Genomic DNA, 22,827 nt, shown 5'->3' on the forward strand with positions numbered 1-22,827 from the left:
TTCAGCTGGTGGAGCTGGCGGTGATTTAAAATCAAACCTTGGCCTTTTGAAGGGAGTAGCTTCTTCTTTGTCTGCCGAGCGATCGCGAGCTGCGCCCGAGTCTCCGGTGTTCGCAGCGCCGGGCTCTCTGGCAACTGCTTGAGTAGACGTGTTGTTTGGCTCGGTGCTTTGTGAGATTTGAATGACTAGTCTAGGCGGCGATGGACACGTTTTCTTTCCTGCGTGTAGGACAAGAAGAGGGTGAAACAAATATTGGTGTTTCCAAGACAGAAAGCGCCTTAATAATCATCAGCCGTTGTGTGTTTACTGCACATGATGTTCTTTCATTTCATTGAAAGTTGAATCAAAGTGGGATATTTGAGGAAGACCTCTGCTATCACACTGTCCTCAAAGGGTTAAACAGGCAATAAGGACTGTTTGTTCTGTTTTTTGAGATGGAAAGTTTGAACACATCACACATGCATGGGGGGGATAGGAGAGTGAGAAAGGAGTGAAGACTGTGTGTTGAGGTAATGTGCTTAGAATAAGCGCGTGACCTCTCTTACTGTGTCACGGAGTGTTCCTCCGGGAGTCCCAATGGAAACAAAGAATTAGGAGGAGGGGGGGTCTGTAGTGACACGAGGTGGTCTCTAATGAAGGCGGGGGTGTCCATCCTCACATATCATCCTAGTTAATTCGATATGAAGGGGTGGGTCACGTTAATTGACAATGACACACGATACAACAGCTGACAAGGAGAGGGCAGCCTGAGCATGCTCAGAAGGACGAGGCCAGTCACGGCGTCATGCTGATCAGCTTCTCTGCAACTTTCACCTTTATTTAACAACTTGCAACATTACTATGAAAGGATTATTCCTCAACCTGGGATCTGTGCTTTTATTTTGTATTCCGGGTGGGAATAAATGTGGAGAATGTGTTGGAAATAAATACCGCACATTGTTGTATCCAGCAGCTGCAAAACAGGTTGTAATGGCCGCAGTTTGACCTGATTCCAAACAAAGGATGTCCCCTGAAAGTGCTCGTTTTTGTCACTTACATTAAGATAACTGGCTGTTACATCGCTCTCTTCAAAACCACCACATTACATTGACAAAAACACTAATTCTATCTTGCAGAACTTGTACCGCAGTCCAAATTAGTGCTTTTCTTCCCCTTGTTGACGTGTGCAACCGTTTGGAACGAACCATTTCACACAATAACACACACTCACTAACATATTAAGGCAGATGTAGACCAGCACGTCCTGCTTCCTCCAGGTAAAATTACTGTTTGTGTCAGTGGAGTCTGAAATAATAAAAAAAACAAAAAAAACAGATATCGCCTCTGAAATCATTGACTTATTTCCTGCTCATCTTTGCCACCTTCTCTCTCTTCAACAAGCTCTTAGCTAAACCTTGAATTCAGCGTTTGTGGACTTGAACGTTGCCTTCGATAGAAGCAGAAAACGTGGAATTCGTGAACAGTTGTGTGTTGTTATTAAAGCTCAGTTTGTCAGGTCTCAAACTGTTCAAGAACACTACATATTTAGCAGCCGATCGTCTGTTTGTCTTGTTTGATTGCCAACCTTTTTTTTTTTCGAGCCCCTTTTATAATTAATAGTGAGAGATTTTTCTCCACAGACTCATATCCCAGCAGTGATTCGTGTTTCTCTCTGCTCCTTTTCCTGCTATATTTAAGCCACAGTTGTTGCAGTATTCATGCCCAGCTCCAAATCCATCACCCCATGCGTTTGAGTCAGTGTGCGTCACAGAGGTTTTGGCTTCAGACACCAGGAGAATCCACCCCTAGGGACACTGTCGGCTGAAATCAGCATTAAAGCGGGCTTTCCTTCTCATGAAAGGCAGCGAAGGCGGCGAGGAGGATGCAGAGGAGGAGAGGGGAGATGAGAAGCGGGAGGGATGTTAATGAGAGCAAGGACGCAAACACATCCGCACGCCGTATAAAATATCATCCTTGCGGGATGGTGACTCTTTGAGTATATGCAGTACATGCCAGATGAAAGGGAAAAAAAGGCGTGCCTGCGTGGATGTATAGCTCCACAGCGCAGGCCGTCTTGTCGGATGTGGCCCACTTTCCTCCAGAACTGTTCTGCCTCTATTTTTGGGTTTGCAGCAGTCTGCCGCTCATCAACTCCCACCCCTAACCCTCAGCTCCCCTTGCCCCCCTGTGATGTCCACTCACATTAGTCTCACACATACACAACACAAAGTCATGCACACACACCCCCTTCTGACTGCACAGAACGGAGACCAGAGCGGAGCGGGATGGAAGGAAGGAAAGAGAGATAAAGAGAGGAGGGGCAGACGGAGGGATGCACTCGTCCTTGAGCACTGATGACCTCCTCTTCTGTTGAGCCTTTTACATTGTTACTGTACTTTACGAGTGTCTGATGTTTCCTCGTCGTCAGACTTGGAAGGGGAAAAAAAAACTAGATTGGAGTATTTTTCGGTGATTTGATTTTGATCCATCTTTGCAGACATCTAAAACGTGAACACACCACGGAGGAACAAAAGAAAGAAATCTGAGCACTTTTCATGTACCTCTTTAGTTTTCTCCGTGTCGTAAGTGACTGTTTTGCCCAGCTCTGATCCTCGAGTGTGAAAATGTTTGACTGCTATTTAATCAGAAACTCTCTCTCCCTTTTATCCCTTTCTCTCCACCCCTGTCTCCCTATGTTCTGTGCATCCTTTTACCCTTCCTCATGATCATCCACTGACTCAACACAAACACACGCATCTCTTCCCATTATGCTGCCTTGACTCCCCCCACCACCACCAACACACATCCACACACAACCTTCCAGAGCCCGGGTCTAGATGTTGATGAGAACGGTACGTTGGACCTGAGTATGAGCAAGCGTCTGTGCGGCGGCGGTGGGGACTCGGTGCTCACCCCTCTCGAGCCTATGTCCCCCCAGAGACAAGCCGCCCTGCTTGGCTCCCGCTGCTACGGCATTGGGGACGCCGCCGACTGCTGGGACCTGCCTGTAGACTACACCAAGATCAAACACATAGACGAGGACGAGAAAGAGGTAAAGGGCGAAAAGACTAGATGTGATGTTATGTATCTTTTTTTTTTCTTTTTTTTTGAAGGCAGGGCGATAGATCACTGTCCCGAACTTTATCAGTCAGATTCCATATTCTCAGAAATCTGCAGCTGACGTGGAGCGCTAACATTTGTGTTTCTGCTTATTGAAGTATCATCAAAAGAATCATTTCCAGAACGTTCAGAACCCAATTTAAAAGGCGTTGTGACCTTAGTAGACCATGAGCTTTTAAAGAAAGTGTTGAACTTGAGTCATATTTTTCATCAAATCTGGCTTAACTGACACAAAACCTTAGCAACATTTTTACTAACACTTTCTAAGTTATTTGAACTCAGAACATGTAGTGGTTTATTTTAATTCTCCAAATGTAACTGTTATCTTTATCTACAGAACAAATATACGTCCAACTGTGTTATTGCTGCTTACTTTGAATTCTCCATTTACAACCTGAAGGTTGATAAAAAGAGAAGTTACACTTTAAACCACGAGGCTTTAGACTAATTTGACCAGAAGTTTGCGAAAGTCAATCAACCAAATTTCGACTGCCAGACTCGTGCCATGTTTTCTCACCACGTTTGTCTTAATCAATAAAAGTTCAACATAATGAGGAAATAACGACGTGTGAATAATAACATAATCACGGATGCGTCTTCTCAAAGAATACATGTTCTCGCTGTTTTATTTTTGATCACTTTAAAGGAGAATAAACGACATTTCAGTCCTCGTCACGCCTGTTAGAACGTTGAACCTTTGTGAGAGAATTTCATGACAGAAATCAGTTTGTGCGGTGTGAAGAAATTTGGGATTTCACTTTCATACTCATGTTGAGTTCTTGAAAAGTGGCAAGCCTGTAACGTAACCGTCCATTATGATGAGATGTCGGTTTGTCTGAAGATGTTCGCGGTGAAACCAGACTTGAAATGAAAATAACAGAGATTACTTGTTAAAGAAAGATGGATGTGATGTCCGTGATTATAATGAAGCACTAGTATGTGATCGTTATTTTTTTGGTGTCGGGAGCTGACAGATACAGTCATGTGTCACTTCTCCTACTACTTCTTCTTCTGTCTGTTGAATGTGTTTCAGCCCAAATTAATTCCCTCCAAACATGTATTCAACAAAGAGCCTCCAAATCAAACATTTACACTCCCATCTGATCGTCTTTTAGCTTTTTACCTCTGTCTGACTTGCTGCTACATTTTGCATCATTAGAAAGCCACATTAGGTATTTTTACAGGAAACTAATGAATCTGCATGTTAATTGATGTCAGCCTTGCCTTGCACAGAGGTATCTGCTCTGTTTGTATCATGCTCCTCGCATGCTGGCTTTCTGTTTTTACATTTTGCTCTTCTCCAAAAATGAATTATGCAAAGTAGCACCTTGGGAGGGAATCGGAATAGCTCATCTCATCAAAGAACTGCTGGAAATCAATGCACCACTGCTGGGTGCCACGTCTGTCAGTGTGTACAGACACATGCATGTACAGTGCAAGAGACGTGAATATTCATACGAGAGCGTCTGTACTCAGTTCTCTTTGGGAGTGTGTCTCCTTCCCTAGCCTAGATTCTGCTCAGTGCATGTATGCATGTGTCGTCCTCCTTCCTGTCTGCCTCTCAGCCTGCGCTCCCTTTAATTGGAGGAGCTCGCTGGCTGACCCAGCATCACACACTCCCAGACAGCTTGAGCGCTGGATAATTTGGGCTGTATCTGGACCTGTCTCTTTGCAGGCATTACTGTACATACACTGCGAGCACGGAAGAAAGGAAAGAGGATTTGCATCAACAGCCGTCGTGCACTGACTGCATGCACTGCAGACAAAGCACAGCCCCAGATAACACAGCCAGCAGCGATCTGACGCCACACCACAGTGCCATCTAGTGGCTGAAAGGTGCACGAGCAGGGATGGAACCAGCCAACTCCCTGAATCCTCCGTACTCACAAGCGAGAATACTCAGTGGCAGACTGATTGTCACTGCGTGCACATGAAATTTAAAAAAACATCTTGGGTTTACAAGACACCAAAAGAACAGATGCACTGATCTTATATTTCATTTAATGACAAAATGACATTTTAAAACTCCGTCGTGAACAAAATATTCCACCTTCTTTACAAAGCTTGAGAGAAAAATCTGCAACAGAAAAAGGTTCAAGTTCAAGTTTGTCATGATTATTCTTCATCTGGCATAACATTAAACCTGCTAATTCATCAACATAAAGAAAGAAACTTAACCCTTATGGATCATTGTCATTTTGGGTGCGACTCTAAGTTTATCTTTTTTTTTTTCTTCCAAAAAGTAAATGTGCAGAACTGAGACTGTAAACTCACAAACCTGCTGCTCGTTGACACAGTCATTATTTTCTCCCCGGGGAGGCTATTTTTGACCTGTCGGACTGACAGGTGAAGCTCAGTAGTCACACAGCATAAGCTGTTAGCATTCAAATTGACAGAGCTCTGTGGTCTGACAGGTGTGAGTGTGCAGTCGAAAAAACAGCACAGAGGAAGGAAAAGGCCTTAAAAAAATCTTGATGATGTTCACAGTCCATTATAATGCAAACTGTGGGATGAATGTTTAATAATGTTTGCAAAAATAATGATCTTCATCCCTCTCTTCCTCTTTTCTCTTCCTCCGTCTCTGCTCTTTGTGTCCCCCTCCTTGTGTTTCCTCCAAATCTCAGCCGGACGACCTGGACCCGTTCCACGACCTGCTGGACGACCGCTCCTACACCACAGATGTGAACATGCCCAGCCCCAAGCCCAAGTATGTCCAGTGCAAAGAGAGTAAGAAGGACCTGATAACGTAAGAGCCCTCCTTCTCTCCTCCAACTGCAAATATCTTCCACTCACTTCTCCCCTCTCATGTTACTTTTCTTTCTTTTCTTTCCATCCCTCCCTTTTTTACCAGTTAAGCCTCACTGCTCCTTCTCCCCCCCGCCCCATCCTGTGCTGCTTTAATGATTGAATGTCCACACTGATCTTAGAGCTTGTAGAGTGATGTGTTATTTTTAAAAAGACACAAAACTATTAATCAGTATCTCCTATATTTTTAAGTGTAGTTGATCTCAGACGTTGAAGCTAAACTGGAAACAATGAAAACCCAAACAAAAATCTGAAACAACCCCCTTTGTTTCTCATATTTTCACATTTTCTTCTCCTTCCCTTTGGGCTTATAAATCTGTCTATTTTCTCGGCGACAGATGTCCCACACCGGGGTGTGATGGAAGTGGTCACTTGACGAGCAATTTCGCCTCACATCGAAGGTGTGACTTCCTTTTCTCCTGGTGGAGTCTCAGTCTATTTCTCTTTATTGTTTTCAGCTTACCTCAACGATGCTGTCAAACAGCTGTAGGCAGAATGTCTCCCTCTTCTACTCTCTTATTTGTTGGCTCTTTGACTATTACAACCAGATATCATAAAACAAGGGAGGACTAAATTAATAAATGATGTGATACATGCTCATTTCGACGCTAAACCCTGGGATAAACTTATTTCTCAATGGGCCGTGTGTAAAGCCTTCTAAGCTGATGTTATTCAGTCCTTCAGACCCTTCCCACAGAGCAATGCAGACTAAGCATTTACCATTCAGAGCAGGAAGACTTAGGCAGAACTGCTGAGTGTTGCAGTGTTAGATGAGTCGGCAAGAACTGAATCATATCAGTCTGAAGGCTGACATGGCTGCACATACACGTGATTTCTCCTCCAGCAGCCGCACGCTGAACATGACAGGTTGACATACCCACCTTGATGATCGTTTATATGTTTGTGTTTTTCAATTTGAAAAAAGTCTTGAATTGGGCCTTTTTTTAGTCAGTTCATGATGTTCACAGAAGAGGAATGTGTTGAACACTTCTTTGCATATGCTGCGTTTTCAACAAACTGCCTTCTCAATATGTCAGGGTTCACACCCCCTTCACTGCTGATTTCATAAATAAAACCTTTTCAAAGCTTATTGCACATAGCTTAAGGAAGATATGTCATTCAACACACAAGCTGGAGAAAACATATTCATACATCTGTTTAGATTGAGTGAGCCTGTGATTGACAGGTTTCCTGTGAAGCAATTTGTCAATCACAGAAACTTGTGTTACCGTGGTATTAAATTAAAGGTTGCATATTATGCTCAATACACTTTACCATGTAATTGTCCCCAGTTGGTCTACAAACCCCCAAAATCAGGACAAAATGATGGCTCTTTTGCCTGCCACAGAAAACGTGTGCTCAAACAGACCATTTGGAGATTTTCCCTTCATGACATCACAAAGGGCAGTAGCTCCTCCCCCTGGTGGGTGACACTCCCACAGCTAGGTGTTTGTTTTGCCCCCTGAGTCTGTCTTCTCACCGTTTAACAATAGGCCATGGAGCGAGAAAGTCCAAACCCTTCCAGAGAGGGGGCGTGGTCAGACACCGCTCATTTACATATTTAAAGCTACAGACACAGAAACAGCCTGTTCTGAGCAGGGCTGAAATAGAGAGGTTTATAGACATGATCAAATACAGGATCAGAGTGGATTTTTAAAAAAGATACTTCACAGATGTGAGCTCTTGGACTTAATGAAACTATTTGAAAAAAAGCAGAATCTGTGACCTTTAATCTTTAAAAACATTAGCTAATTTTCTCACCAGCTTCCATTTATGCAACTGGTGTAGTTGTCTCCAGAAGGCCTTGTGTTGGCTTCACCTCTATAATCAAGAGGCTACAATATCCACTTCTAATAAACTGTCTTATAGAACAACCCCAGTGTTCCCCATCTGATATCTTGATCTGATATAACTCCCTCAAAACATCCTTGATACATATCAGAGGTTCAACTTATCGAAATCACTCTGCCCTGCATCATGGCTTCTTTTACATTACCTGCATGTTTTTGTGTATGTCTGTGTGTAGATACAACATTGTGTCTGAGTGCTCACTGTGTGTTACAGTAGTTGGAGGTGACTTGTGATTTTTATGTAACTAACGTTCTCCTGGTGTATTTTTCAGTCTCTCAGGTTGTCCTTTAGCTGATAAAAGCATTCGAAGCATGCTGGCCAACAACGCGCAGGAGCTCAAGTAAGGCTCACTGATATATGTGTGTGACATTTGTGGCTTGTTCACTCAGTAAGGGTGAGGTCATCCTCATTAATGTTTGACAAGGTGATGTGAAACACAGTGTTGTGGAGAAGTCGTGAAAATCTTTTGTTCTGCTTCTGACAGAAACCAAATGTTTCAAGCCAGGAGATGTTTTACTTTTCTTTTATATTGTCAGCAGATCCCTAATAGACCAAAACCAGAAATGTGTTGATCCTGATAAAAAGGGATCGTCTGTGAATCCAAAGCCCCATATATCATCTTCTTCCACTTTGCCACAGAGCTGTTGTCTTTGAACTACTAAAAGCCCATCAGCCAACCTCAACATTGCATTAGATTGTAATGAACACACAAAATACACCAAACTAATGTCAGGGAACGACGGTACCCAGATTCTGTCGTCTTTTCATATTTTTTTTTTATGAAACAGTAAATACAACATAAAGATTAGTGTTCATTTGGAACCAGTAGGACTTAAACTGAGCACCACAAGCTGTTTAGTGGACTAAAAGGTTTTCATGAGGAGAAAAAAAAGTTGTGGCTTTCTTGGTTTTTCATTGAAAATGAGAAGAATGACTTGATATTGCCAGCTTCATTCTTAAATGATTCATTAATCATAACCAGCGTGTGAAATCTATTCAATCTCAGGGCATCTTAGACGGCTGAACAAAAGAGTCGTACTCCTTCAAAATTTCATGAGAACATTTGGAAATTCTTCACGATGAAGCAGATTTTGAACCTGAAGCCCGAGCAGCACAGATGTAAATGAACATGTGCTTGCAGGGGAAAAACAATTTCTGTGACTGCGAAGCTGTTCGCATGGTGGATACCAGTCAGTTAACTTAGCCCTCAGCCTCTGTTCGTTTTGTAATCGTGTATTATGTGTATGTAAAAAAGTAATTAAAAATACATTTGTTTAACCTTTGCTTACTTTGACGTAACCATGACGACGACGGTTGAGGTTTAAAAGTGTGAATCATTCCGCACTTAAAGTTTGAGTCTACATACAGAAACTCTAAGCAGATATATTGTATATTCCTCTCACCATCTGTGTGAATGTGTGACATCAAATGTGAGTTTAGTCAAACTCACAGTGAGAGACAGTGAAAGTCTGTTCTAGGCAAACATACATTACACAGGTCCTCCACAAGATTGCCATAAAGTGTTTCGTAACCACTGTGATGCAAACATTCAGCAGCTGTGTTGTCACACTGTATCTCACAGATAAAATCATAACAACTTCACAAGTTATTTTGATGACACCAGGTGAACCTTTGCTGTAGGCCCTGAGCCCTTTTTTGTGTTTTCTGCCCCAGGTGCCCGACACCAGGGTGCGACGGTTCGGGACATATCACTGGCAACTACGCCTCTCACAGAAGGTACGACCGCCTCTCTGCAGCGTACACACATGGATATATCCTCCCCTCTTTTCTGTGATTCCTGTCTCACATCACATCCTAACCTTCTTACCTCAGCTTTCTTCTACTCTTCTCTCACTTACATACACACACTGAATGCTTCAACGTTGTAACACTGTCATTTATCTGCAGTCTCTCTGGGTGTCCTCGGGCCAGGAAAAGTGGGATAAAGATCATCCACAGTAAAGAGAACAAGGAGGACCAGGAGCCTATCAGGTACAGTACAGACACTGATCATCAGTCTTCTCCCCCCCCCCCCCCCCCCCCCTTTAAAAGCCTGAAACTGAAACTATTCCTCCTGCGACCAACACTGCTCACTCTTCACTGTTTGCCCTACAATTCCCACGTGAAATATTAGAAGAAAAACAAAAAAAACATGACTTTACTTTTCCCTCTTCCAAATGATGCAAGTAAGCTGTGTGACTGGGAGCAAAAGAGCAAAGCTACTGTATGTTTCCTCGTGAGGACATCGCTCTTTGAAGCGAGCAGGGATAAATCAGCGTTAGCTCTGACAAGACAAACGAGTGTAAAGTTTCATCCCAAATCTGACAGTGCAGATGAAACTTCAGAAGGTTGTCGCGGTTTAGAGAGAGGAGTTTGTGTTGTCTCAGGTGTACTCCTGAAGACACACACACACACACACACACACACACACACACAGGTAAGGAAAGACAGAGAGGCGAGCAGAGATGGAGAGATAGAGGGAGAGAGAGATTGATTGGACTCTAGCTAAATCCCACAATGGGCTCCTCTGGCCTCAGCCCAGCAGCAGCAGCATTGATTTCTCTGGTGGTGCAGAGGCACAAATAACACACCTTCTCTCCATTCTCAATCTTTTCATTCTGTTGGATTCTGAGGACAGTGTGTCACTGCTGTCCCTGACACTGTGCTTTAGTGACATGAAATAATCTTTAAGAAAAAAATGCAGTTTTCATTTCAGCTTTGAAAAACGATTAAAGGCTTATTTCAGCATATTTAAACCTCTGTAAACATACGTTGGATCTAAATGATTTAAAGGAACCATAAGCTTCTTTCTTATTTCTTAGAAAGGACTTCAGGGGCTCAAAAGTGATCCTTGGCTACATTACAGATCAGGTTAAAAATATTGATTCATCAATGTTTTGCAATTATTTTTTTCCCCAATTCAAACTCAATGCAGGGAAACCTTGTGATCGATTTTATTTCCATTGTAATGACGTCCCTCTCCAGTGGGGGCGCTGTGAGTGGCTCCATACTTTCGCATATTGAACTTTTGAAGTTGTGTTCTTTGTTTATGAAGGAATAAGGCAACGAGTCAGTTTAATCTAAACCAATACAAACAGCACATTATTATTTATCAAATATCAGAAGGTACTGTGATTAGTTATCATGGTATTTCTGTCATCTATGCGTTTTTATTCATTGACATTAAAACAGTATCAATATGAAATCGATATCGAATTGTCACCCAAAGAATAAAAATTGAATTGAATTGTGATGCTGTGGACGATTCCCAGCTCTGATTACAGATAAGATGTTCTTCTTGAGGTGACTTGCTCTATATGAATGACAGAAATGGATGCAGAAGATGTCGGACTCCAGTGTCTCAGACCGAACATCCCTCAGCGCATTGCCTTCGCCGCCATCATTTTGCCAGCCAATTAGAACGACAGCCGTCTTTCTCTTTCGCTGGTGTACTTTCAGCGAGCATGTTTGCACCCAGGGACATTGTTGCAGCCCTTACTGCCTGATTGACAGCTGCTGGTTCAGACGGTCTGCTAAAGCAATGTCCAAACCTTCTGTCCAAATCAATTTATAAGATGTAAAAAAAAAACACACCCAGACTGAAGAGAATAAATGTGGACGATGTGCGCTGAAAGTTCCAAGTTACTGAAATAAAGTCAGTCGGCCAGTGCAGTGTTAAAGGGATAGTTCAGTTTATTCATGGTGAGGTTATTTAAGGTACTAAGTACAAGACCCTGTGCATTGATCAGTACCTCGTACAACCCCACTTTAAAAAAAACAACAACTCCTTGAAGGTTTTGAGAAGTGGAAAAGGTGGATATGTTAAGCTCATTCTTTGACTTCTAATCTATATTCACATATAGATATTACAGCAGTGCAGGTCTGTATCTTCCCTCCTTTATCTCCTCTGCAGTCTAAAGTGGTCTTATTTCTAGAACGCCGTAGAAAAAGGAGACTGAGCAGTGCACACCTTTATCTTACCTTCTGTATCTCCTCTGCAGTCCAAACTAAAACCTGCTCTGCTGTTTGCAGACAGTACTGATACTTATTACTTTCACATGTGTTTCCAGCTTTAGCCACACAGTAATCCATTCAGCAGGTTTGACATTTTGAATAATTTACTGCCTCATTGCATCTGATTAGCACAAGTGTTGATGCACTGTCAGCAGTCCCAAACCGTGATAAGGCTGCCAGTGGGACAGCTTTAAATAAGAAGATGTTATCTTTGTTTATATCGAAGCAGAAGAGATGAGGGAAACAGAAAAATGATATTTACTCAAACAGTCGGTAGTACTCAGGAGGCAAACACAGGCTGTAGTGTATACAGAGAGACTCAGCAGGTCACTCTTTGTGTGAGACAGAGGAAGAAGTCTACAAGGTGATAATATTAACTTTAATGGAAATACAGCTTTTTGTTAAATGAATAAACGTGACTCTGTCCTTTCCTCCTCAGGTGTCCTGTCCCTGGGTGTGACGGTCAGGGACACGTGACGGGGAAGTACGCCTCCCACAGAAGTGCGTCGGGGTGTCCCATCGCTGCAAAGAGACAAAAGGACGGCTACCTAAACGGCATCCAGTTCACGTGGAAGTCTGGGAAAACAGAGGGCATGTCGTGCCCGACGCCAGGCTGCGACGGCTCGGGTCACGTCAGCGGCAGCTTCCTGACACATCGCAGGTGAGTCCAAAGAGCAAACTGACAGCTGCTGCTGTTAACTCAGGCTGAGTTTTCTTCTCAGTAAAGAAAAGTTCATAGGGAACCAGATTCAGTGTTAGCAGTCTTAGCTGACCTCATTTGAGTGGCTAATGGCACCATGTAATCACAGCAACCAGAATATTATTGTTTGTTTCTTTTTTTCTAGAAAGCAAGCTTATTTAGTTTGAGATCATGTATTACATTTTCCAGGTATTAGCGAAAAATTAACCCTATATATCCCTAAATAACTAGAAATAAATTTTGAGATCGAGAGAAAAGAACAGAAATCAAGACTTTGTGACAGAAAATGGACTGAATGCAATGTATGTATGCACGTCACCGCCTCCATAGTGGTGGTGAATGTGAGAGCAGAGGAAGTGAATACTGTATGTGACAGCAGCTCATGTGAAAGCGGTGAGCGATCTTCGCCCGTCCAAGAAGAATAGAGTGAGCCTGGTACACTGGTTCTGGTTCTTTTTACATTTTGGACAGAGCCTTGTTTGCTGTTTCCGGTTGTGCAAACTGTGTCTGTGAAGCAGCTACATATTGACTATGTGGGCAAGAAAGCAGATTTCAAACGATTTCTTGAAGAATTCCATTAAAGGAACAGTTCTTCTAATCCCTCTTATTTACCATTGACTGATTTTGTGTACGCTATGTTTCCCTCATACGTTTGAAATATTCTGACACACGTCTTCTCCTTCTTTTCGCCTCCAGTCTCTCAGGTTGTCCACGTGCCACCTCGGCCATGAGGAAAGCCCGGCTCTCTGGAGTTGAGATGCTCACGATAAAACAGCAGCGAGCCACTAACGGTAACGACAACTACCAGCTCGCTCACACAATACAGCCAATCAGGGACATGTGCAGTGATTTGCTCAACAGAATTCCAATTTCAGATAATAAACCAATCAGCAGGGTGTGTGAGTGTGAGTTCGGTGCTACTAATGGCTGGAATTGGACATAAACTGCCATGGTGGGTTTGTAAATAATGAGACGAGGGGCTACAGTCTGGTGAAATAGGGGAAGCTTTCACGGCAGTAATCAAGCAAAAGCTATCTGATCCTGAGCTTTGATTGTGTGCTCCATCATTTACCTCTGAAGTCCAGTGAATATCAGCCCTTCATAACACCAACGTTCATCTTAATCAGTCTCAATAAGCTGCCTCGGTTCAGGTGTAGAGATGAAGACAGTCACATAAAGTAACCTGCAGAAATCATACTCTGACTGACGTCATTTTTAATTACTTTCGTTGAACGTAATAATGATTTTAATATTATTGTGTTTGATATTTCATCTCTTTTTATTCTTCTAAATGTCAACGTAATGTGTCTCCTTCTCTGCAGGACTGGAGCATGAGGAGGACATCAAACAGCTGGATGAAGAAATCAAAGATTTAAGTGAAACAAATTCACAAGTGGAGGCGGACATGATCAAACTCCGAACACAGGTAAGTCACTTCCTGTCTCTTCTACTTCGTATACGCTCAAGACAGCAGAAAGGTCTCGCCCACACCAAAGTAAACAACAGGTAGAGTTGGAAAAATAGGGAATGATACGAGGAAATAAACCCAGGCCACCTGCTCGGAGGGCTATGCCTCCGTACATGGGGCCCTCGCACCAACCACATGGCGACCGGCGCCCCGTAAATATCAACTCTTAGGCTTCCAAAAAGATTTCCAAAAACCAACAGGTACGAGCCGAACAAAGACTCGCGGCATTATAAAATCATAACTCGTGATTTTTGCCACTCAGCACCTAAATAAGTGATGTGCTGGCTTTTTTAAAAAAAAAAACCATTAGGTGACTACTTTGATGCCATGTTGGATTAAAAAGACAAAAGGTGGACCTCTTTAGAGATAAGTGTGAATACAGGTAACAACACTTGCGTGATTTGCAGGATGAGTGGGAACACTGTGGCAGAGGCGCTGCTGGTCAACAGGCGATTCAGGCCCTCAAGGGCTGACAAACTTTAAACCGCAGCAACGGCTCAAAATGTGCACATTGTTCAATGACAGGAGGACACCTCCCTAAGAGGGCTCCATCTAACGACATTACTCCTGTGTCTACTCGCCAAAGAGGAATCATCCAACTGGGGGGGGAGTAATGAGGACATTGGATCAAAACTTTTGTTTCTGAGCAAAAGAGAAGGATAAAATGACCTGGACGATCATTTAAAAAAATCTATTAATTTGAGGATATTTTTAAAAAACAGCTTAAAATCACTGTACTGATGATATTCCTGTATATGTTAGAATTATCAGCTGTTGATGTTTCTCTTTTTTTAATTTGTTGTTTTCTTTATATTCATGTGTATGCATAGGAGAAACTTTAGCTGAATTGTGTGTACAGGGCTCGGCATAATACGTTAAACTTCAGCCTAAGCCCTTTAGTCATAAATTGTCAGATTGAGTTTTCCTATGTTTATCTCTTGTTTTTTTTGACCAAATAAACTACTACTACAACTCCTCCAAATGCTGATAAGTGTTACTATTATTTGTAGCATTAAGTTGATTAACGCTAGTCATAGTTTTTCCTCATAGACTCCAGAAGCACCGCTGGACACGGGGTGTTAAAATGTTTGGATGATGTGTGCGTAGCTCGCTCCAGTTCTCTTGCTGGTGTTCCGGCCCTTTCTTCTATCATGGCTCCGTTGTTTTCCCCCCCGTCGATGTATATTTGCGTACCTGTCTGTGAAAACAAAGCCGTTCTGTAACATCCTGTCATCCGGCATTCCTCTCCTCAGATCACAACAATGGAGTCCAACCTGAAGTCCATAGAGGAGGAAAACAAGGTGATTGAACAGCAAAATGAATCTCTCCTGCATGAGCTGGCCAACCTCAGCCAGTCACTGATTAACAGTTTAGCTAATGTCCAGCTCCCTCATATGGTAAGGGCCACCAGGAACGGCAAGCCAGCAAGTTGCAGAACAAAGCTTGATGTGCATGCTTAGAGTTAAATGTGAAGCTTTGCTTGTCTTTCCAAACGGTGAGGGGGAGTTGTAGAAATCAGATTTTTTATTGAACGGAGTGATAGCTTCTCCAACTACAAAAATTAACAAAACATCCAACAGTCCAGGCTGAACAAAAGTGTGCACAGTCAATCGTTCTTGCTTTAGAGAGGTGTTTTAATTAAAGGCTTCTCGGAGTTTAAAAGTTTTACTCAAAGATGAAAACCTGTTTTTCTGACTTCATATCGATTGTAATATTTCTTCTAGAAGTTGAGGCAGAAAGTTTCATCCCGTCATTATGAATGACAGGATAAAACAACAGATGGACATTCCTGACAAATCATATGAATGATTTCTCAGTTGAGCATCCAGTTTCTGTTGGTCACATGACTTTACACCACCCGAGGGAGGGGCATTACATCTTCCAGGTTTAGGAGTTGGCCTCGCTCTATGCACGTCTCGTCTTCATTCATGTCCACCTTCTTTGCTTCCATGTCATTTATGGTCCCATGTGCTGTGTGCTGTTGTATATCCTATACTGCCACCTAGTGGTTTAATAGAAGTGTCTCAAAGCAAACTAATAGAAGTGTGTCTGTTTTATTCCTTGGGTAGAAACCACTGACTCACAAAGAGCCTCCTCTGAGGAACAACAGCTGCTTACAGCTGCACCAGCAAGTAAGTCGCTTAACACATCCAAAATGTTTCCTTCATGCTTTTTATTTTTAATATTTGATTTGCTTCATACACACATAACTTCATTGTTACAGGGGCAAAGTGAGTCATGACTGAAACTGAACTTTACTTATGAACAAGACAAAACATGTTTAAGTGAGATTATAGGCAATTTTACCAGAGGTGGCCATAAGGAGTTGATTTAGGCAAAAAAAAACTTCGGCAATTATTTTAACACGTGACAAAATAATAATTTACATTTTTTAAATTGGCACTTTTGGGGTGCCAGTAGAGGAGGGCACCCATGTACAGAGGCTGAAGTCGAGAGTTAGGGTTTGAATCCGACCTGTGGCTCCTTTCCTGCAAGTCATTTCTGACTCACTCTCTCTCTCTCTCTCTCTCTCTCTCTCTCTCTCTCTCTCTCTCTCTCTCTCTCTCTCTCTCTCTCTCTCTCTCCTCTCTCTCTCTCTCTCTCTCTCTCTCTCTCCTCTCTCTCTCTCTCTCTCTCTCTCTCTCTCTCTCTCTCTCTCTCTCTCTCTCTCTCTCTCTCTCTCTCTCTCTCTCTCTGATTTCTCACTCTATCAATTGTCCAGTCCATAAATAAAGATATAAAAGCCCCAAAATCAATCTCGAGAAATTGCATGTTTGGAGTCAAATCGGTGCTCTGCAAACCGTAAAGTCAGTTTAGGAGGTGGTGGGTGGTGCGGGAGGGGGCAAATCAAAACATCACTTTCACCTGAGCAATTTGATAACACACACACACATATACACACACACACAAAAGCGTGTGGTTGTATGAGTTGTTGAATCTAAAGTCCAACAGCTTAAAAGAAACTAAAATGAAGGTGAACGATGTCAGGAGGTGGACGTGACTTTGGACTCGTCAGCTGAGCTGTCCGAGAGTTTGTTGAAGTGAAACGAGACGTTCAAAGACGCAGCAGTGTCCTTCTTTTACATCTCTGAGACGACAGGGAGACGCTGAGGAGGAAGATTATCTACAGTGAGCCTGAAGGGACAAAAAGCATGTGAATAATGATGACTATAAAAACAGCAATGCGTTAATGTCAGTCCTTAATTAATCGTGATGAACGAGTTAATGTTGACCGCTCTAAAAAAAAAAACACAAGTAGACATGAACGTGTCCAGATACACAGGTGGGATAAAACGAAGCCTCCTGACACTGAAATGAAAAAGCATCGAGAAAGTCTCGACACATTTAGAAGCTGATCCAGACTCTTCGATTTAGGACTTTCTCAAAAATATACTGAGGAGAGAACAAACATTCAATATCCTCCATACACTGCAACACACCTCATTGACATACTACTTTAAGATCTCTGTTGAGACAAATGTGCAGTATTTAAAGAAAGTTTACCCAATCAGCCTTTCACCAGCCACCACATGTTCAATAGTAAACGTACTTCTCATTTCATGCTTGTTCTCTTAATGTGCATGCACCTATGCTGTTTCTGATTGTGTTCTGTAACACTGATAATAAGAAGCCATGATTTCAACTGAGCCTTGCTTAAACATGAGACAGTTCAAATGAATATACTTTAGGTTCTGGCTCATCTTTTTTCTCCTCTGATGTGTCGCCTTCTGTCCTGCAGGACCCAATAAGCGAGCAGAACTTTGATGCCTATGTAACAACTCTAACGGATATCTACACAAACCAAGACCAGTACCAGAGCCCAGAAAACAAAGCCCTGCTGGAAAACATCAAACAGGCAGTTCAAGGGATCCAAGTGTAACCATTGGGCAGAGGGAGACTTTTGTTCCCCGGCTGTGAGGCTTGTGCATCAGATCTGCGTTCAAACAGAAAGTGATGGTTTGATCTCCTCGGTTCGGTGCAGTAACTTCTATAGTGTTATATATTCTACATTCTGTTCTCTGAAAAAAGAGGTATTATGCTTAGAAAGACCTCAGATATTTCTTTCTTTCTTTCTTTCCTTTTGGCCTTGCTTTGTGGAATAACACAAGAGAATAAACGGCAAAATAGTTTTTGAGGACATTCACATTTTGTACGTTTTCATATGAGCTGACATAGTGTCATGTAATGTTTCTAGCTGCTCATGTATGCACATTTTTAGTGTATATTTCTGAACAGTAAGCTAACGCTAACGGAACACGAGTTCTTTTTATTGCTTGACAAACAAAGCATTTTAGATGAAAAAACTGGACAGTGGATCAAATGTAAAATGAGTACAAGCAAGGAGGAGACGACTTCTTTTTCTCCTAGACGGATGATTTTGGACTGGATGATTTTAGATGTTTTTTTCTTCTTCTTCTTCTTCTTCTCCTTCTTCTTCTTCTTCTTCTTCTCCTTCATCTTCTTGCGTGTAGATTGTTCCAGAGCAAGAACTGGTTTGCATATCGCTTTATTTTCTGACGATGCTTGAGAAAACGTTTGTGTTTTAACGAAGGAAAAAAAGGAAGGTGTAGCTGTAGATGGGGGGCGTTTTAAACTGGTGCTGTAAAAGAATCTGGAGAGGAAACTGACCTGATGTTTGTATGAATGTATGTTTGAACAGTTATATTGTAAACATCACTACACGGAAACCCGATGGTGGAAATCCCATTGCCTAGGAGAGCCAATTGACTCCTAGAAGAATACATCTGTGCGACGCATGTTCACATGCTCATCCTAATCTCAAATAGAAACGATGTGTAAAGACAATGAGCTACAATCTTCTCGTCTTAGTATCACACCTGCTCAATTCAGAGACTTGCTAGGATCAAGAAATGTCTCAGCAATACAAGAACTAAATCATTTGTTAATAGTCGGTACGGGATGCAATCTGCAAAGAACAAAAAAGGTTGGGAATATGCAATTTCTTGTTTGTAAGCATAGCGGGGTGACATGAATCTTTTTAATATAGCCTATGTAAAATATTGATTTTTATACAAATCTTTTAATACAAAAAAAAGTCTTTTTAAAAAAGGAGGAGGGAAACCTGGACATTGAGTTTGAGAAGCGAAAGTATATGAGTTCCATTTTTTTTTCTGTACGATTTTGCACAGGGACACCTTCGTTTCCATGTTTTGATGTTGATACAGAAACGTAAACGCAGTACCCGAGAGCCTGAGCGGAGGGTGTCAGAGGGTTTTGTAAAGAGTATTTATAGAGTATGACAGCGGGACTTACAGGGTCACTGTCCCCACTAATGTGCCAGTAGACTATTTGCACTTGTCCTTGAAGATATTATCCTTACGTACGGCGGCGTGCAATTTTTCCAGGTGACCTCTTTGGCACAGGATCGGAGCAGCCAACTGCTTGGAGCCACTGCAGACGTGAATTTAGTACCACTGAGAGGAAGAACAGGGACTTGAAATCAGAGAGGAGGAGGATTATAACCATAGCAGTTAAACTGTAGGATTATATCAAGTGTAAAAACATGAACAATGTTGTTTCATTTTTGCTATGTTTTAGGAAGATGAAGTTATCCCCCAGCAGCACTTTATATCTAATCACTGTACAAAGGATTAAATAGTCAATCAATTCAAGGTTTAAAAGAGAAAAAAAAGCAGAAGAAATGGTGAACGAGACCTACGAGGGGGGACACAATCCAGCGCCTCCCCTTTGTTCTGTTGTTCTAGTTAGCGCGATCATGTTCAGAATTTGCCTTTTTGAGAGCTAATGCAAAAGGTGCTCGTCGTTCAACGGATTGAATCTCATCTATTGTACTTTACTGTCCTCTTTCAGGACCCTACTACCCATCATCCATGACTGCATACGCCTTTTTCCACAGCATCGTGTCTGCAGCTTTTTGCCAATATAGTAATGCTTCAGTAGAGTAATAGCTAGTACAAGTTTTTGAATTAATTCTCATTATCAGTAAAAAGGGAAAAAGGGATTTTAAAGCACAAACCGGCTGCTCATCTGACGTTGGTACATAAATAACAAACTGCATAGAGTTATCTGTGACTATCTCTAGGGAACACAAAAAGGTTGTCACATATTTAGAAAGCGGACTTTTCATATAAATTATTGTGAATTCATCAGAGTTTATTATTTTATTTGAGCCGATTAATTTTGAGATTGTTTTCAGTGACCATTAACAAAGACGGGATTTTGTATAAACTATTGTGCTCTCTGTGGAACTGAAGTTTGATTTATTTTTGTACTACACAGCATGGATTTGTTGACATTTTAATTTTGCTATAAATGTGTGAGATCACAAGTTGCTGTGATATTTCATTTATAAATTGTGAACTTTGTACAATTTTTGTCATGCTGGATGTTGACACATCTTACTCTGAATAAAGAAAAAAATGTGTTGCCAGAGGCCTGTAAAATAACGTCTTTCGTCGTTCATGGCTTTTTGTCATTGCAGACCATGTGTTTTTTCAGAGAACTCTCCACCAGCAGATGTCAGCAGATCATATCTATGCAATATGCCAGGGAATCACTTCAGGCTGTGCAGCTGTTATGATAAACAGGTATGACATACAACAAAGCAGGTCGTCTCTAAGTGTTAGCTTAGCAGGGACCGTACATGCACCCTGAAGGCACTCGCACAGCCGCACTTCTTCTTTTTTTTTTTTCTTGATAATGTGATAAGATGGTCACGCGTGCTTCATGCAAAACACTTGGAGCGAAGAGCAACATGTACCAAAGGGAAACCAAAAGAATGCAATTCTTAATGCATTTCTCCCTGTGGTTAGAGATCACAGACCATCCTGAGTGGAGACGATAACATGATTTACATTAACTTTAATGGGGCACGATGTAGATTTGGTATTGAAATTTGAAAGTCGGAAAAGTCAAACACTTCTATGCAATATTTTCTAAACTGAATATACACACTTTGTTCAAATTTAAAAAGGGTCTACGAGAGACTGTTTGCAGCTAAAAATCTATCTTTCAATTTCTCCTTTTTTAACTTTTTATGTTCATCTTTTATTGTCTTTTTAAAACCTTACATGTAAGGTGTCCTTGGGTTTTTTGAAAGGCGCCCTCAAATAAAATGTATTATTTATTATTTAAAAAAAGCTACCAGGAGAATTACAGTTTTACTATTGCAGGTTTCCCACCATAACTTCTCGCGTTTCATTTTATCTTCTAACAGTGTTTCCATTTTTTCTTCTGGGGACAGTTTGTGTACAAAGTAATTATAATCTACCACAGAATCTGTACAGTTCTCCAACTTTCACATTTCTCTACCTGAACTCCACAGTGCACAGTCAACCTGGAGCAGTGTTTGTTTCAAGACTTGTTTTCAGATTTCCATCTTGATGCAGACTTTCTTTAGAGGCACAACTGAACCTTTATCAGCTTGAAAAGAAGCTTGGAATATGCACAAACAACCTGGTAATGGTATCCGAGGCATTCATTCGATCAAATATACAGCAAGGAACTTCAAAATGTTTGTTTCATGTGCCCTTTGTCTGGCTAACGTTTGACTGTTTGAATTCACAGATAACTTTGTTCATACAGTTGTGGAACTAAAACATATTAACATCCTATTCTGTGCTCTATAAGTAACGAGAGTTATTACAGAGAAATGATGGCTCAATGTGCAAGAGAAGAAAAAGCACCAATCTACTCTGATACAAAACAATCCTCTATTTCTCCACAGAGATACATCACAGTCCATAATATACCCTCAAATAATGCTCCCCTTGTTGTCTCATGTCTGTTGTGCTGTGTACAGTTCTAACAGTATCAATGAGGCAGCATTGTAAGCTGTGGAAATGATTCAGCATGAAACAGAGATCAAAAACTCAAACTATGAGCCATGACTTCCAAAACGAGATAAAGACCAATCAGACAGTAGCTTATATGTTTGTAGCTGCTGATATGCAGATTGAACATGATCTGCTAGCACTCTTGTAAACTCCTTATAATTGATATGCTTGAGAAATCATGACATACATTTAAAGTATTGGCATTAAATCTATACTTAATAGCCTTGGGCCTGTTACTTTTCTAGATATGTAACACTGACATTTACCACTAGATGTCAGCAAACCATTCACACAGGAAAGATCCTCTCACAGAGGTAGCTGAGATAAAAGTAGTCATACAGAAAATGCTGTCCTATATTTTAATAAGAAACTTAAAAGTGATGGCTCTGTATCTCAGAACAGGATAAATGTTCTCAGGGTAACAACTTACCGTCTTGAAATAATGACTATCTTAAAGTTCTTCCAATCTCAAATAATGATTATCGCTTAATGAAAATACTTTGACTAAATTAGAAAACGTGCCCAAAATATGAACCAGTGGGCCGAAATATGGTAATATCTTAAAATAATAATAATATTTAAAGAGAATGTAAACTTGACTAATTTACCATTGTTCTGTTTTAGGCCAGTTTTCCTCAAACGGTGAGAAAGTTCCTCTAAATAATGAGCTGGCACCATGAATAAGCAGACCTATAACAATGATGTGGAAATTACGAGTTTGCATCCCATTTCTGATATCTGAGTGTCTTGAATCAATGAGTTCTAAAGCTTTCTTAAACTAACGAACTTGCATCTCACAATAATGAACAAGTTCTGCTTCTGAATAATAATGTCTCCTTAGGAAACCCTATATAAGCATAACACTGTGTTTTATTCCTCATTTTCATATAATGCTTTAATAATAATCTAAAGCTAATGATTTCAATACACTTTGACATTATAATGACTTTATGGCGATGTTTTCTTGAAACAAAAAGTGGATGAATCTTAACCCAAATCAGAGCTCAATGAAATGTGGTGAGGGAGGAGATTTGCAGATAATGGGATATGGGGGCGCTGTAGCGGAATTTATA

The 22,827-nt window shown here is 41.3% G+C and overlaps 1 protein-coding gene across 2 annotated transcripts in view; it reads left to right on the forward strand.

Moving 5' to 3' along the window:
* myt1lb (myelin transcription factor 1-like, b) overlaps positions 1-20,349 on the forward strand; it is a 112,849-nt gene extending 92,500 nt beyond the window's left edge. For both annotated transcript variants that reach the window (XM_079369970.1, XM_079369971.1), the window contains 11 exons: positions 2,804-3,031; positions 5,724-5,845; positions 8,027-8,095; positions 9,430-9,492; positions 9,664-9,747; positions 12,209-12,430; positions 13,166-13,260; positions 13,792-13,895; positions 15,191-15,334; positions 16,007-16,069; positions 17,677-20,349. In XM_079369970.1, coding sequence (XP_079226096.1) covers positions 2,804-3,031; positions 5,724-5,845; positions 8,027-8,095; positions 9,430-9,492; positions 9,664-9,747; positions 12,209-12,430; positions 13,166-13,260; positions 13,792-13,895; positions 15,191-15,334; positions 16,007-16,069; positions 17,677-17,817 — 1,335 coding nt within the window. In that variant the 3' untranslated portion in view covers positions 17,818-20,349. The remainder of the gene's footprint in view (positions 1-2,803; positions 3,032-5,723; positions 5,846-8,026; positions 8,096-9,429; positions 9,493-9,663; positions 9,748-12,208; positions 12,431-13,165; positions 13,261-13,791; positions 13,896-15,190; positions 15,335-16,006; positions 16,070-17,676) is intronic.
* The last annotated feature ends 2,478 nt before the right edge of the window (positions 20,350-22,827 follow it).

This window comes from Symphodus melops (genome assembly GCF_947650265.1).
Source record: "Symphodus melops genome assembly, chromosome: 19".
Lineage (NCBI taxonomy): Eukaryota > Metazoa > Chordata > Actinopteri > Labriformes > Labridae > Symphodus > Symphodus melops.